At 45.3% G+C, this 17,063-nt stretch overlaps 1 protein-coding gene, 1 long non-coding RNA gene and 1 pseudogene across 2 annotated transcripts; 1 reads left to right on the top strand and 2 right to left on the bottom strand.

Annotated features, from left to right (window-relative positions):
- Window position 1: 1 nt before the first annotated feature.
- On the bottom strand, window positions 2-1,638 carry LOC133908852 (uncharacterized). Its single transcript, XR_009908275.1, has 3 exons — window positions 1,560-1,638; window positions 363-494; window positions 2-268 (listed from the first exon to the last, which is right to left on the bottom strand). It is a non-coding gene; the product is annotated as an uncharacterized LOC133908852 (long non-coding RNA).
- Window positions 1,639-4,981: 3,343 nt separating this feature from the next.
- Window positions 4,982-8,083, top strand: LOC133908853 (uncharacterized). The gene is made up of 4 exons (XM_062351038.1): window positions 4,982-5,730; window positions 5,846-6,041; window positions 7,372-7,503; window positions 7,592-8,083. Exons 1-4 carry the CDS (start codon window positions 5,414-5,416, stop codon window positions 7,712-7,714), a joined length of 768 nt encoding a protein of 255 aa, XP_062207022.1. The 5' UTR covers window positions 4,982-5,413; the 3' UTR covers window positions 7,715-8,083.
- Window positions 8,084-8,824: 741 nt separating this feature from the next.
- On the bottom strand, window positions 8,825-15,720 carry LOC133906942 (beta-glucuronosyltransferase GlcAT14A-like; annotated as a pseudogene).
- Window positions 15,721-17,063: the final 1,343 nt, after the last annotated feature.

Below are 17,063 nucleotides of genomic sequence, written 5' to 3' on the forward strand. Positions count from 1 at the left end.
TCAAAAGAAAGATTGACACAAAGAATGAGACTTCTGCAACAGATTTTCCAAATGAGAACTCAAGAAATGTTTTTTTCACAGAAAGATCACTGTTGAGAATAGAAGTACGTAAGGTACAAGACAGAAATCCTGACTTCAGAAAACAGCATCAAGTTACATAGGCAACAAGGCATTGGACAATAGAAAGAACTACAACCTTGGGACCAGGTACCAGGCCATCTGGACCAGGCAAGGGTCTCATGCCTCTTTCATTGTCATCTGGAATAAACTACAAGTAGTGAAGGCAATAAGGGTCAATTTTATAGAAACACTTACGAAACAAAACAATAATAGGGTAACAAAAATCATCACTGAAGAGTCACCTCCAATTTTCTTGTTTTAACACATAGACATATTAGGCCTCTCACGACATAACTTTCCATAGTCCACAAGATTTTCTCTGTGCGGTTTCATATCAAATTTGTCTTCAACTTTCCCTTCGCAAGCAAGTTTCCCTGTAAAATAAAGGGGCAAATTGAGTGGTACATATATGTCGTTCAGAGTAAACAACTTGCAATTAAAATTCTGTGCAGACACAAATATGAACATAAAAACATAGTTCTGGCAATATCAGTTAAGCATAGTGCATATAATGCGGTGTGAAGAATATTGTACACCAAAGACTTCAAAGGCGGAAAGGTAAGATATTGTTCAGGTAAGATGTAGGTTGGGAGTAAAGATGAAAGTGCAAAACAGTACCGTCAAACATTGGTCTTTTTTTAATGTTTGTTGTTGTTTACATGCATGATCAAGTTAATGTCTATTATATTCTGGATCATGTGTTAACTGATTGCGTGTAAACAAAAACAAACGTATAAACAATCAAGTGTGATCTAGTATACCAATTAATATTAACCACAAATGATTGGGGCCTAAGGACACTAAAAGCAATCAAGTGACCATATTTTACTCGTTCCTTCATGAGTAGGACGGTCCAAGTCTCAGAATGTGATCTAGATATCAGAAATTCCCAAGCAACATATTTGGCATTAAAATGGACCGCAAAGCACTTACAAGCAGTCAGAACAGAACTACGCTGGAGACCATTTGGTGAAGTTGGTTGGCATGCCTAACTGTTGAGCCTAACAAGTTGATGCAATAATACCCCCTCCAGTTACAAGTATTATTTTTGAAACTGACATGTCTCTAAAACATAACTTGAAGCATCATTTTATATATAAATTGTTTTATGCTTAGTGAAATTATCATATTCTCGAAGCAATTCCCAAGAAAAATCTACTAATATCATTTAACATACGGTTGAGCATTATGTTCATAAAGATGTTGTCCAAAGTTAAAACAGTTTGGAAGCATGTATTCTAGGATGGGTCTTATTTTTTGCTAGAGGGTTTGCATAATATTATATTAAGAAGCATATAGGTAGAACCAAGCAATGGTTTGCTAGAAGTACTTACAACAACCAGCGATCTCAACATTGTCTATAAGATAATTTTGCGCAAATAGAGATGGGTAAATACATGCAAACATCACGAAGAAAGTTAAATGCACATGGTTCCAACCTTGGTTAGACTCAGAAAAATGCACATCGGCACAAAATCATTGTACATATTCAGAGAGTAACTCTTTGGTGTATTGCCAATTGCCATTGTCCGCTTGAGCCATCTCCATCTTAATCTGTTATGTCATTAACACCAGGTAAGAAGCATAGGTACCATAACAAGAGATTGGCTATCGCATCGAAAAAGAATGCTCTTACGTATTTTTATTTAATAGAGCTGTCTTAGAGTGACTGAAATATCTAGGGTACATTCATGAACGATAGGGGCAACACTTACTGTATCTCTTTACACTAAAACACGAACTGCATGAAGCCCAACTTGTAGTTATATGCCTCCTTTGAGTGGAGAACATAGGTCCAACTATCTGAGACACTCGTGTTGAGTTCCAGCGAACATGTTTAGCCACCCAAAAATGGCATAAGCATAACATTGCAAGCCTCACTGTACAACATAATGTGATGTCACATGTTAATTGCAGAGTTATATGATGTTAAACCCTTTCACATATTTAGAATGATTATATCTGAAAGGACGAAATCAAATGTTCTGGGAGAGACAATCAAAAGCTCATTAAGAAAAAGGAACAATCCCAGTAGGGATTTGCTAACATTGCTTCAGAGCTCAAGATGGTCATAATCACATTATGCAGCCGAAGAACTGATCTATATGTTCATCATTTTTTTTTAAAAATCTCAGATGACTGAGAACTCTGATCATCATTGCTCTCAAAACCTCCCTCAATGTCAATCCGTTGAACCTCCGTGAATATAGCGATAACTTGGCGGCACATTAAATTCACTGACATCATCCCTCCCCACAGTTCGGTCTACGTTGATGTACAAATGAAGCACGGAACAACAGCGCACAACGAGGCGAGATGATGAGGGGGGGAGACCAGAGGGAGGATGCTTGCCTGGGTAGGCTGCTCGTCGCGGAGGGGGTCAAGGGAGAGGACGACCTTGGAGACGACAGGGTTAGAGTTAGGGTTGACGCCGACAGCCTCCTACTTGGCGCGGGAGACGACGGTGGGGCACTTCATGATCCACACGGGGCGGTCGGCCCGCGCCGTCTCCAGGTACCTCGCCTCCTCCTCCATCGCCGTAGGGTCAGTGACATCCCGACTATTGGTTCCTCCAGGGGCTAAGCGTGCGTTGTTGAGTGGGCAGTTCGTGTGACGAGGGCGGGAGCGCGACTCGCGGGTCGGTGGGGTGGTTTGGCGAGGAAGGAAGAGGCAGCGTGCGCAAAAATAAGAAGACTCCGAGGTCACTGGAAGGTGGACGTAGCTTGGAGACGGGCTAACAAGATGCAGCTTGTAAGCGGGCTGGTCCACGCAAAGCTTGCATTTGGGCCCAAATGTTCTTTTGCCTTAGGTGGCGTTTGGCAACGGGAGAAGGTAGAAAAAAGATGGGTGGTTAGGATTAAATTTTGTTCTTATTCCAATGGAATATTATTTCTCTACCAATATCTAAACGGCACCTTAGTGGTTCTCTCCTGATTTTTCATCTTATTTTGAACCATGAATCCTTGTCGGGCTTAGCAAAATCGGGTACATAAGTCCATGGTAAAAGAAAAGGTAGGGTACATAAGTTTGGCTCATAACAATAATTAAAAGTGTAAGAAACTTTGTGTAGTATCTGTATCTCCCGTGATTGATTGCAATAACATTTTCGTGGCATCGCCAAAACCGTGATCTAAATTTCTGAACTTGCACTTTTAAACATTAATTCATCTTATTCTGATTATTTTCAGGTCCTGCATGGAGATTCGATACGCGTGCTCCTATGTATGCTCCAACCGGGGCCCCAATCTCAGCACGAAAGAGACGCCTTTTCCAACTGAGCGTGCGTGAAAGCGGACGCCTTTCGGTTGAGCGTTCTCTTGTGTTTGATAGTATTTGGATGGTTGAATGATATTAAATGTGATACGATGATTTTTGAATGAGATTATATAAGTAGTCTGTTTGATAGATGTATGAGATAATATAGAAATGTGTTTGGTTAGATATATTGTATGAAACAATTTGTTTTAAGATTATATTTGGTTGTTTGAATGGATTGATCTTGGATGAATAGTATAGTATGATAAAAGTGTATATAAATAGGATATTATAAAGAAAATTATTTTTTTATCATATAATTGAGGATTGAAAATAATTTTATAAATTAATCCATCACATAAGAAAAATATTAGTGAATTTTTCTAAATTTTAGAAATTTATTTGAGATCCTAATAATTATTAAAAGTTATAAAAGTAGTATTGAAAAATTTTAATTTTAATTCTACGTAAGTTTTTTTGAGTGAATTCAATTAAAATAAATTACATATGAATTATGAAACATGTATAAAAAGCTTTAGAGTAACAGAAGATCGATTTTTAAAGCAACAGGAGATGAATTTTCAGGTCACTGTTTATACCGGATGAATCCATCCTAACGGAGCACTGTTCATACGGGACGAGTCCGTGATGGAGCGTGGCGCACCAGATTTTGACGTACCAACTCGTTCAGGATTTGTGAGAATATTTTAAAATTTTGAACATCTCATTTTATATAAATTTGTTCAATTTAGACAATTAAACACTGGATCCGCGGATATTCCGGATCAACTCGTCCAGAATCGACTCGATACAGCATCCAAACACACGGTTATTAGTTCATACTATCGAGAAGGAAGCTGCTGCCAAACAGCTTCCAGAAAAAACAATTCAACCTTGGACTCTGAACTCTCAAGTAAAAGGTCAAATTCGGCATCAGACGTCTTAGTCCGTTATATTAGCCAAGCACGCGGTGGGCATGGTCATCGTGCAATTTTTAGATTGGGTCCTTTTAAAAACCTTTTTCTACATATGGATTCACGAGAAATAACATTTAAAATAGTTTTTATGGTATTATTATTATTAGCATCGTTATTAAATAGCAGTGTGATGGTAATTTATGCTATGTTAGCTGTCGTTTATGATCTTGCATGTCCAATATAGAAAGATAACATACGGTAGTTATTATGACACCATGCTATTTAACTATAGCGTTAAATATCATATCTCCATACAAATAATCTACTTTTAGAAATTATTTTGGCAAGAGTTTATTTGTAAAACTAGTTGAATACTCATATATTGTAACAGGAGTCGAAAATTTACGAAGAGCCATAATATCGAGCATGGAGGATCGAGGAGGGCTGGTGCAGAGTGTGGGGAGGAGGTGGAGGCGGTGCAGTGGGATGTGGATTGGGGGCGCAACGCTCGGGAGAAGTTAGGTAGAGGGTCTATATGGCGGCGCAGCTCTTTAGTGAGAGGGGATGAGCGAAGGACTTAGGGTTGCTAAGGAATTTATAAGGTTTATCAAATTTATTAGAATTTTTTTAAATAGTAGAGATATATTTAGAGATCCGGATGTATAAAATTAGACGCCGCGGATAGCCAATCCAGCGATAGCACCACACGTAGCGCAGCGGCTGTCACGGCCTGGAGCCCTGGACGGCGAGTCGACGACGAGTCTTCCGATCCGACCTCCCTCCCGCTCCGGCCTTTCCTGGCCGCGCTAGATCGTAGGCACCACCGCACCAGCGCCAACCAATCACGCATCCACCCCCCTCGCCTCGCTCCTGCTGGCCTTGCGCGTTCCGTCCCTTCCGTCCCAGACCGCCCTTCCACCCGCCTCCCCAAATCTGGCTCCCCCCACCCCGCGACCAAAAGCTCCGTTTCCCCACGCCTCTTCCAATCCTACCTCCAGTCTCCTCCTCCAGAGCCTGCGTTCCGTGACGCCAGCCGCGCCTCTCGCCGCGGCGCCCCGAACCTAGGGTTCCCCCTTCCCCGCCGCGGGCCGGATCGCGCGCCGAGGGAGCGAACTTCCGCGATGCTGCCGTGCGCGAGGTCGCTGCTGCGGAGGAGGGGGCTGGCGTCGGCCCTCCTGTGGAGATGCGGCGGGGAGGTTGATCGCGCCGCCGGTGCTGGCGCGGGGGAGGCGCGAGCCAATGCCAGGTGCGTGGGCACGCTGGCCGGGCTCGGCGGCCGCGCGCTCGAGCACGGGGGGAGACGGTGGGCCGATCCGGTCTTGCGCGGCGGGGAGGCCGGGCGGCTGGCGCGCACGCAGTCAAGGTTCTTCCTCGGGTGCGGCGACGGGGAGGAGGGGAGCGTGCTCTCCAAGGTCTACGAGGAGAGGCGCGTGATGGGGTACGGTGAATCGGAGCGGGTTGCCTTGCTGTTGTTCGGGTTATTGTTTTTTTACATGGAAATCATTGGTGATTGTGTGTTATTGACTTATTGTGGTGGCTGTGATGGGGATTAGGTACTCGCCTGAGCAGATGTTTGCGGTTGTTGCGGCGGTGGACCTTTATGAGGATTTCGTGCCGTGGTGCCAGCGGTCTAGGATTATTAGGCGGCACGACGACGGCTCATTTGATGCTGAGCTCGAGATTGGATTCAAGTTCCTTGTCGAAAGCTATGTGTCTCATGTAGAGATGGAGAAGTTCAAGTATATCAAGGTGAGAATCGTATGCTGAGTTCCTTGTCGAAAGCTATGTGTCTTACGCATATGATTTGTAATATACTGGTAGGAAGACAAGCTCATCTGGAATAAATAAACTATCATCAGGGATAAGAAGTGACCATAGAGGTAGCTCTAGTTCAAGGATCATCATACACAGGATGAGTTATTTATTGTAGTCTCATAATTACTTAGCATGCCTATCGCAAAGCCACTAGCATACTTTATCTCTCTACAGTAGCACTTGCAGGATTTGGTTGTTTGTTTGTAATGTTGAGCTGCAAATGAATATATTGTTCCAACTTCCAAGGAAGTATTATTGTGAGTTGTTACCTTTCAGAAACTAGCTCCTTGTTTAGTTAAATGGTGGTTGCTATATCTGCTGAGTGCTGATTATAATACTTCTAGCCTGGTTTCTGTTTTGGTTGGCGTCATTTCTTATGAAAGTTAATTCTAAAGTTGGTTATACTTTTTTATAAAGGATGTATAGATTGTAAACACCTTTCACCCTTAGCTACATTTGGGACCTATTTGGTGCTCGCTAATTTGCAGCATTGCAAGCGAACAGATATTATTGTTGGCTGGGATTTACCTTATACCCCGAATATATTCCTTTGTGGAAGTTAAATTCCCTGGTAAAATTGTCAATAGTTATGCTTTTGGACATCTTGCTACTTGATGCTTCATTATTTCCGACCACTGAAAAAGACCTATGCTCATGTAATTTAAGTGATGGTCGGATCTTAATATAATGCCACCTTAGCTGAACTTTTGGAACCAATTTGGTGGCAGGCAATATTCGTTGGGAACCTAGTAATGGTAGCACCATCAGCTAGACATAAGAACTTTGCAATTTAGAGGCTGCATGTACTATTTTATTGGAAGACAGTGTGCCTTCAGATATGTACCAGATTAGCAATAGTCTCTCTGGGGTGGAGCTTTCTTTTGAATAGCTTGGACCTTGGATAATCTGCTCAAGATCATTGTTTAAACAATGCTGTGTTACCCAATGTCTAATACTTTCTTATAACTGCAATATTTAGGATAAAATTCAGTCGTTTTATATAACTAAGATGTTCTATTGTATTGACTGCTTGATGTGTGTGCTGATTGTTCCACAGAAATGTTGTGCTAGGTGGCTTAAATATGAATTTTTCTTACATGTAGCCTCTTCTGAGTACACTGATATGGCAGTTTTCTTTTTTGAACGAAACTGAAATTACAATTTTCTCCTAGTGCTTTGTTTACCCTTTGTTCATCATTTTGTCCATGCTTGAAAAATTGCATTGTGTTGTATTACACTTCTGACTGGTATTACCTGTGTGCAGACGACAGCATCGGAAAGTGGACTTTTTGATCATTTGATAAACGTTTGGGAGTTCAAGCCTGGTCCTGTTCCTGGGACATGTGACCTCTACTTCTTAGTTGATTTTAAGTTTCAGTCACCATTGTATCGTCAGGTAAAACATACCTTTTACGATACCTCCCATCTATTAACTTATCATATGGCTGTCATTTCTCTTACATTCAGGATTTTTATCATCTCAGGTTGCATCAATGTTCTTCAAGGAAGTAGTATCACGGCTAGTGAGCTCATTTAGTGATCGGTGTTTTAGAATATATGGACCTGCTGTGCCAGTGCTGGAAAATTCTTACGGACAAGGAAGATGAAATCATGAAACTGTTATAATTCAGTTTTGAAGGACGCCCCCTCTGTGGATCCCCAGGTTAGCAAATTTAGAGTATTCCTTGCAATCGATGCATGAGTGCCATTTAGGGCACCGTAAGTCAAGAGCTTCTCTAAGGAAATCAGCCAGAAATTTCATTCTTTGGCTATTTCTGAGTTCAATTTTTCATGCATTTCTAAATTATCTTCCCATGTATAACAACTAAATAATCATTTCTCACAATTATTTACCCAGCCAATCATATCTTGCTGGGTGTTCTGTTTGCTGAAGCATAAGTCATTCTAAACCCTTGTACACTAACATTGCTATACCTTGTAGTGAAAAAATGTCATCCAGAGATAAAGTTCATGCACTCACATTTGAACAGGATTCTATACACGGCCTGAACTGTAATTTGTTAATGAATTAATGAAATAGCATGTGGAGCGTTTACGGCCTACCACTTGCTTTGGCCTGAGGACCCATAACGTAGAACAGGAGAAGCAAAACACAAAATAACGAGCGGTAGCTCAGCCCGGCACCAACCTTCTGGATGACACTGATCAAAGCTGTTCTTTATGATCAAATCTGTTCCTGATCTTTTTTGAAACCTTTTTTTAACCAAATCTGTTCCTGATTATCACAACAGCAAGAGTATAAATAAGGTGTCCTTGTTTCTAGACCAACGTAAGGTACATGGCTTATTTGGTAGAGCTCGTGATCTAAATTCTTTGCGGAAATGATTATCTAGGGAAAGTAATTATGTGGTTGAAAATATTTCTCCAATGGTTTTTTGGATAAACTCTACAGACTAAGTGATTCTACGGGAAGTGGATTAAGGGAAACTGGTTTTTTTCAACTTTCAGCATCTAGTTCATTTCGAGAAAACATTTGTACGGCATCATTTTAGAGCTAAAAATTGTAAACTAACGTTTAGCAGAGCTCTCTTAATAATTTTACTCTAGAAACTGGTTTGGGAGCTCTCAAAAAGGGCATAGTACGGCAACTCAACAGAGTATTGAATCGTATGGTACAAAAGAAATATTACGGAATTAATCTGACGCAGCCAGCCGGCTTGCACAGGCAGTTGTCCAACTGAAGCCTCGCGCCTTGTCTAATTCTTGCATCCGTCGTACGGCCCGGGCCCCAGGAGGCCGGCCACCAAGCTCGCCAGCATCGGTCCGGCCGCGCCCTGCTTGACAGCATCGACAATTCGACATCGCCCCCCGACCGAACACTCGCCGTTAGACCCTGCGCACCACTCGCCCGGCGTGACGCCGTCCAGCGGGCGCCGCAGCACCTCCTTGTCTATGCTCTGCAGCAGCGCATCGTCCTCGCTGCCCTCGTCGAACCGCCCGGCGAAGGCGGCCCTGCTGCCCACCATGGCGTCGTACCGTGACCGTTGGTCCACGCCCTGCGAAGGCACGTCGAACCGGTCCCTGTGGTTGACGGTGTTGTTCTTGAAGCGCGGCGAGTTAACCATGACCGTCTGGAAGTAGAACTGCGTGGCGTCGAACGTGTTGCTGAAGGACATGAGCAAGCGTCCGGGGCAAGTTGTCGGGCGCGGCCACGCAGTGCTCCACGAACGCCCGGCTTAGTATCGTCCAGGGAGAACCTGGTGACCAAATGCATCGTCAGTCGCTGCCCGTGATCAAGTTTGAGAAATGCTGCAGATTTTGCACCGGAACAGAGAGAGTGCTACCTCTGAAGAGCTCGAACGCGTCAGGCTTCTCGCGGTGCCCCGACGAGAACGAGATCTCGGCGTTCGTGCTCTGCAGGAGATTCTGGTCGAGAACGATCACCTGCTGGCTTTCGGAATCCGCCTGGTTATCCATGAAGTTGACGTTCCTCGGCACGGGAGGAGAAGGCGTGTAGAAGGTCTGCACGGACGCGAACGGTACTAGTTGAGTTGTCACTGACACGAAACGACGTAAGATTGCAGCAGGCGAACGAAATAGCGTGACAGCCTGAACTCACCGTCCTGTGTGACGAGCGGGTAGTCCGCGGCGCCGAGCGTGACGGGCCAGTCCCACTCCTGTCCGACCCTCAGCAGGGTTGCGGCGCCGCGCAGCACCGCCGCGACGGAGGACGCCCCGCAGCCGTTGACGGGGTTCTCCTTCCCGAGGACGTGCACGTTCCCGTACTCGAGGAACAGCTGCTCCGACCGGACGTAGCTGGCCAGCCTCGCCCGCTCGTACGCTCCGGCCGCGGCGTCAAGGTGCAGCAGGTACCGGTTCCTGGGGTGGTACACGGCCTTGAGCAGCCGCGTCACGCGGAGGCAGTCCTCGTGCCCACCGGCGATGTAGTACGCGAACACCGGCGGGTACCCCGGCTCCCGCCTTGGCACCAGCGCTGCCGCCGACGACGACTCGGCGTCCGGGCTGTAGGGGTCGTCGTACTCGTACGCTGGTTGGTTGAGGAAGGAGCTCGACGGCCAACGTTGAGAACGCGGCCCACGGGGAGCACGCCATGAGCCAAGAAGGCACTGCGTACGTTGAGAAACTCGAGATCCTCACTGTGTGATGGGAGAGAAATGGGTGCTACAACTACTAGTAGTTTGCGAGTGTCAACGCTGGAGCTGGCAGTTGGATGAGGTCGGGATCGTAGGGGAGCAAACATAAGCCCTGACGCAATGATGAACGGCGAGTCGGCGAATATCGAGTATCGTTTGATTTCTTGTTTTCTGTTGCTGCGCTACGCGCAGAGCATATGGAAATCAAACACCAACCCAAGGACGTCGACATGCTGCCAAGGACGGGAGCCGGCGACGCGATGAAGAAATGGTGTAACAAGAGGACGGAAGCTACAGAGGAAAGAGACAACGCCAAGTATCGAGCTCGCGGGAAGGGGATTAGAATTTTCCGGCGCGTTGTGAGGCGGCAGCGTCCGAACATTTCGATCATTGCCGATGCGGCGGATCGCTTGGGCCCCTGCAGGATGAGAGGTCCAAAACAGAGTAGCTCTGTAGTCTCATTACAACTTTCGAATCTCGATTAAATATCGCCCCCACCGTACCTTATGGAACAATATTTAGATAGAAGAAGATAAAGGTTTATCAAACCTGTATAATATTTAGAAAAAAGGTTATCAAACCCGTATGTTAATGGAAGAAAATAGATACCAGAAATTCACCTTCCATCAGGATTTAGACAGATACATACCAAATGCCGGGCTGAATTTGGAAGGTCAGAAAAGCCAGGTGAAGTTGTATCTAGCATTGCAAACTGATCGTATTCATTGGAGGATCGAGGATAAAAGTCAAGCGTGTCACCAATAGGGTAAACTAGGAAGTTTGTGCGTTACCAATAGCGCTTAACCTATGCCAGGCTACCAATTTTTGTGGGGTTAACTGCGTCCGAAGTTTCAATTGGATTGTGTTGCCTTTGTTCAGGCATCAACACATTTCTCACAGTCACACTTCCACAAATATCCACCGAAAACTGGCCCGCTCAAGTACCCAGAAGGCCTACAAGGTCTCTTCGTGGGCTTTGATCGTTCAAACCCTCAATGTGCAGCCGAACGAGGCGTCATCGGCCGTGGCAGCAGCTGGGCTTCGCAGTTCGCATAACTGCCACCTCAATTGGGCCCCAGTGTGCCATTGCTGCGGGCCGTGCACTAGTTCCTGGGCCATGCTGGGGCCCTCGTAAATTAGGCTCGGATTTTCAGAGGGAGATAATTCTATGTATGTCATCGAAAAAAATTGATCATCGATTTGTCACCGAGAAATTTTTTATTACTCATATGTTATTATTTGAATTTTTTCCTTTCCCGTGCCACTGCCGTGATAACGGAATTGACAACAGTGGAACACAGAAGAACGATTTAGTTTTTTTTTCATCCGTTGTGTGACATTGGGGACTGCCCAAATCGTCTTTTCATTTTGCGTTTCTCCAGTATCCAGCACCAAATGTGTAATCCATCTGGTGCTCTAGATTTTAGTGCCACAATTTTCTTTGTTACAGTCACCTGCGATTTTTATTTGCAACTAATCACCTCGAATTTTTTAGATATACATCTTAGCACTCTTTCCTATATTTTTCCAAGTTTTCCAATCAGGTAGTTTCATACCTGCACTCCTACCATCTAAAAAAATGATGCCACGGTTGCAAAGCCACACAAAAAAACATTACACTAGACCATCTGTATCACTGCTGCACCACATGCTGCATGATGAAAACAACCAGTCTGAAAAGATAAGATAAGAAGCGTTTGTGATGTGTCCGGAAAAGAAAGAAGATAAGCCTGTGCGATTGTCTCACCCTCTGATCGACCACTTTAGCCCTAGCTATGAGGGACTTAGGATGAGCCATGGCAGGATGGCCCAAGGTGTTGTTCGTGTTGGACCGGGCTGGCTCGAGTTGCCTCTAGATAGGCTCGGGCCTGACCCGAAGGCACGACAGGCCTCATCGTGCCAGGTTGGCACATGCCTGGCTCCGTTCTCGACTGAGGCGAGGTAGATGTCTATGAGCGCGGCAACAGCGAGGCTGCCGGAGAGGCGGTTACAGTCTAGCCTCAGCGACCGCAGCTTGGTCAAGTTGTTGAGCGCGAACAAGACAGTGCCAGAGAGGTTGTTGTGGGACAGCGCAAGGTGCTCAAGCACCGAGAGCCTCCCGACCTCGGTGAGGATGGCGTCAAAGAGCATGTTGCCCTGCAGGTACAGCGACCAGAGCTGTGGGAGAGAGAAGAGGTCGTCGGGGATGTCCCGAACAGGCGGTTGGACTGCAACTAGATGACCTGCAGGCTTTGCAGCTGGCCAAGCGTGCTTGGAGGCACGCGGTCAATGAGCCCGATGCCCGGGAGCCGGAGCTCGACGACCTTGTCGTTGGCCTTGTCGCATGTGACGTCGACCCAGGTGCAAGCTAGTGTGAAGGCGTTTCACCCCACTTGCCAGCTCAAATGGGCGTGCCCCGGGTGCCCGTGACGGAGGTGCTTCTAGCACTGGCTGTCGTCACCACGTTCGGGCCCCACTGCTCCTTCACGGAGCTGCCGCAGCGAGAGTGGTCCGCACTACATGTGTTCCTCACCAGAACACCGTATGATCGGATGCTAGGGAGGAGGAGTGGATGAGGATGAGGAAAAGACATGAGTGATGATTCGTGGGTGAAGCATGAGGTTGACAAAGGGACGAGATTGAGGGAGACATGATCAGTCTCTCACTTGACCTAACCTAACTCGTCCCCAACTCCCACCACCTGACACTGTTGCAGTGCTGCACTGCACCACTGCAGCACGCCAAGTCGCCAGGCTACTTGCGAAATCAATTCTCACTGCTCATTTTCTTGCCAGGCCGGCTCAGACATAACCCATTTTTTACCGAACCAGAGCGTTTATCGTGCCTCATATAAAGATCCGATCTGATCCATGAATCGTGTTAGGCCAACCCAATCTATCTGTGCTCATGCCGTATCGTACTTGGGCCGGCCAAAAAAGCACGGCTCAAATATCAGCTCTAGCTATGAGACTACTTTGACTCACACACAAGTCAGACCCGTTCAAAATCGTTAGCGTTTACTTAAAAAATAAATCATTAGCTACATAAATATGCGGATTAAGCCCTCATAAGCCAAAATATTCTCGTAACTTCAAAAAATTGTAAGATCGCCGAGTAGTGTTCCAAACGGTAAGGGGGATGCCTGCAAGGACACCGTTTGTCGCTGATTCCCCTTCCTCTCGTCTTTTGGCGATTCCATTCATCGCCATCAGCAGCGCTGCCAACCATCGCCAGGGTAGGTCAGCCGCCGCGCGGCGCGCGCGAGGCGACAGCAATGATCGAGCAGACGCCCAGGCGCGCATGGGCGAGCGTACTTCGAGGCGCAGCAGCACGACGCCAAGACCGATTGGCGAAGCGTCCGGGTGCACGATGATGCGTGCGCGGGATGTGGCCGGACAGTGCGAGAAAGCGCCTGCCTGCCGGCCGGGCTCTCCATTCTCCAAAGTGTAGATGGTTGCGCTTGCATGCGCTCGCGCGTGCGTTCTCATTTCTCAACGGGTAGTTCGGGTCGTTTGCTGACGTGATCCAGCGAACTTACGAGCACTGTCATTCCAACAACACACGGCAGCTGTGGCCCAATTCCTGCAGTAGAATCGATCCGCGCCGCACGCCACCAAACCGAAACAGATCACAGGCTCACAGGTCAGTTGCCAGAGGCGGTAAACCCCGCGACCTGTCCACCACTCCACCGCCACCGGCCACTCCGTGCTGACCTGCGTTGCACCGAAGCCCAGGGTTACGCTCAGCTCAGCCACTGAGAGACAGTCGGGCAGTGCGCGCGTATCACGTTGCTGAATAAACGCTTGCCGAGACAAGATCACCAGTAGACCAACGTACCTGGCGCTGGGTTCGCGGTCTTACGGATCAGGAGGAGTACGGCGACAGGTAGGGCTACTGAGAGCGTGAGCCCGACGATTCCGACGATGAAGAGGACCCTATCCACTGCAGGCACAGTTGTACAGGCGTCAGCAACATGAGAAATGCCAGAGTCTGTAGAATCAGTGCGAAACTGTGTTGGGTCTGGTTGGTTTTGGGCTGATTTGGTCTGTTGTGATCTTTAGTGTTCGTACGAGATGAAGAGTAGTGCTGCTGGGAACTCGATATTTTGGGTTAGCGCAAAATGCATCAAAGTATCACGAACACATGGTGAAGTGTTGCGTCAAAAGTTTTATTTGTCGGTAATCTGGTGTTGTCATTTGTGCCACTCGTCCCGTCTCAGATGATGCTGTTGTGCAAAGTGTTGGAATATATGACATTTTTAGTTTAATTTAATTCATAAATAATTTATGAGCGTAAACTGATAAATTAACATGTTCATATAATCATAGTATAATCTAATCATGTATATGAAATACTACATATGCCTAGATCTACTATGCTTAAAATAAGAAACCGCAGAAAATAAAATACGAGTACCTGATTTTTACGTAATGATCCTACGTTGTGGAGGTTGCTGAAGATGCTGGATATACCGTGTTGACAGCACGATTGATCATGCTGATGACGTGCCAAATTTGCTTACATGATAGCGGATGGCGTCGAAGCGACCAGGAAAATGAGCCGTGGTGAAGAACTTGAGCAGTTGCATGGAGCGTTTCCCAAAAACCTTATTCGTCCTCTCCCGGTGCAGGATCTTAAGAGCAAAGGTTTTGGAGATCTGCTCTCCTGATTGTTGTTGCATGTCGACGTCGGGATAGAGTATAATACAACGGCAGTGTAACAGAAAGAGAAAGAGAAAAAACTATAAGTCTTATACAGACTCACATAATGAGAACGTTTTCAATTTAATGGCTATTTTTAATTAGCAGTCTATTTATTTTTTACCCAATGAGGTGGTGGTCCTTACATCGGGGCCCTCTGTTGTAGCGCTATGTGCCATCTCGTGCTTACTTTCCCTCTCTGTTTCGTATATTTCAGCCGCGGCACGCTCCTTTGTTGTTTTTCTCACGCGCTCCTTCTCTTGACACTTTAGCTGTAGTTCCTCCTGCTGTTGCTCGTATTCTCGGTATTCATACGTTTCACTTCTTCATCCCATGCTCATGTCGACCCACCACTTTTGGTGCTCATATTGTTTCATTTCGAGTTATTCAATAAAATCACATATAGGTGGAGAAGATTGGATAAATGAAATAAAAGGGGAGATTATTTTTAAGACAGTGCATAAAATCGTATGAAAAATGCAACATGGGTAATCTATGTTGCTATACCGATGGGTACTCGTACGGTCTATGTCGTACTAATAGTTGGCACACATGAAGAAGTGTAGGCCATATGTGTAGGTAATATCCTAGGACTCGCGAAACTTATAAAGGTCACCACAGAAACACATCAGCAGTTCGACTTCTGAGGGATGAAAATCCCCCAATATTTTTTGAGTGTGCTTTATGATTCTAAGGAAGACATTGTAGTTGAGAGAGTTGAGGAAGAAATGATCTATCTATAGTTGCACCATCTGGATCAACATCATTCTCATACTCTTCCTCATCACCCTCCTCCTCCGCGTACTCCCCACCATGCATCTCCCCCACTGTCTCCTTATTCTTCCATTGCACAAGCAACATATGAGGTCAACCTTTGCGCACAACATTTGCAGATACTTCTTACACACAAAATCTTTCTAGAGAGAGTACACCTCCTAGTACACACCATCTCTCACTCGGTTGTCCCATAATATTAATGCTCATCTCTTGAACCTCGTGGTCTATTTTGATACCCCGCATCAATCAAGCGTACAAATATCTGACACTTTTGTGCATAGATCTGAAAATACCCTTGTCAATTGAGTGAAATACGGACATCACTACCCTTCTAGAGCATAAAATATTTCATTATCCTCATAAAAAATTATAAACTACCACATATCTGACATACCTGACAACCATCGACAAAAACACTAATATTATTGCGACAGAACAGAAATAGTTATGTAAAACTATATCTATAATAAAAAAATTGATTATAAATATAACCTAACATGTAATCTATACTGTAACAAAATATTTCCGAATCGGTACATCAAACACCTCTAAATCATATATCTATCAAATCAGTTATGACTACTCCATATCTAAATCATACATCTATTACCTAAGATATGTCTAATACTACAACTAATCGTAAAAAATATGTATAAAAAGATCTAATAGCTAACTATATCTGACCATAATTCTAAAATTAGATCTATATTCTAACATACGTCTAGTGACTATCTTAACAGGTTTGTAAAAAAAATTCTAGATCTAATATCTAACCTATGTCAAAACCTAGCACTAGTGACTATCTTACCAGATTTGTAAAAAAATCAAAGAAAAAAAGCACACATCTTTTCTCCGGTAGTGTTTCGTCGCACAATTTCCTCCCTTCCCCTCCTTTCCTCTCCTCTTAACTATGTTAGTATAAAATGAACGGCTAATATTGACAGAGCTGACGCGGCCGAATTAAATACCTAAAATATCTCACTCAATGAGGAAGACCTTTTAGGTGGATGAGATCTTAATTCTCGAATAAGATATTTTTCTCTAATTATTTATTGCACTGAACGTCAAAGCCAGTAAGTTGTCGTTCGTTCGACGAACACGGTAACCACACATCATTTTTTAAACAATACATACATATATATACATTTCTGCGACTAAGTGCCTGCCGGGCCGGGCTCTCCAACGGTGGCTGCGCGCGGGGCTGGCGCTCATGACGAGCGCCCCGTGTTCCAGATGTGGCACGGCATGGTGTGGCAGTGTCAAAGTCGAGTTCAGGCACTCAACATATCTTTGTATCTCTGGTGCTCATGAAAAGGCAAGCCAGGGAGAAAATTCGATCGGTGTTTTTTCTCTCACTTGGCTAAAGTATAAGATTCACGCTCTTT

This window comes from Phragmites australis, chromosome 2 (genome assembly GCF_958298935.1).
Source record: "Phragmites australis chromosome 2, lpPhrAust1.1, whole genome shotgun sequence".
In the NCBI taxonomy this organism is placed as follows: Eukaryota; Viridiplantae; Streptophyta; class Magnoliopsida; order Poales; family Poaceae; genus Phragmites; species Phragmites australis.

Coding starts and splice junctions, on each gene's coding strand:
- LOC133908853 (XM_062351038.1), top strand. CDS start 5,414: ATGCTGCCGTGCGCGAGGTCGCTGCTGCGGAGGAGGGGGCTGGCGTCG. Junction 5,731..5,845: donor GAGGAGAGGCGCGTGATGGG/GTACGGTGAATC, acceptor GATGGGGATTAG/GTACTCGCCTGAGCAGATGT. Junction 7,504..7,591: donor AGTCACCATTGTATCGTCAG/GTAAAACATACC, acceptor TTATCATCTCAG/GTTGCATCAATGTTCTTCAA.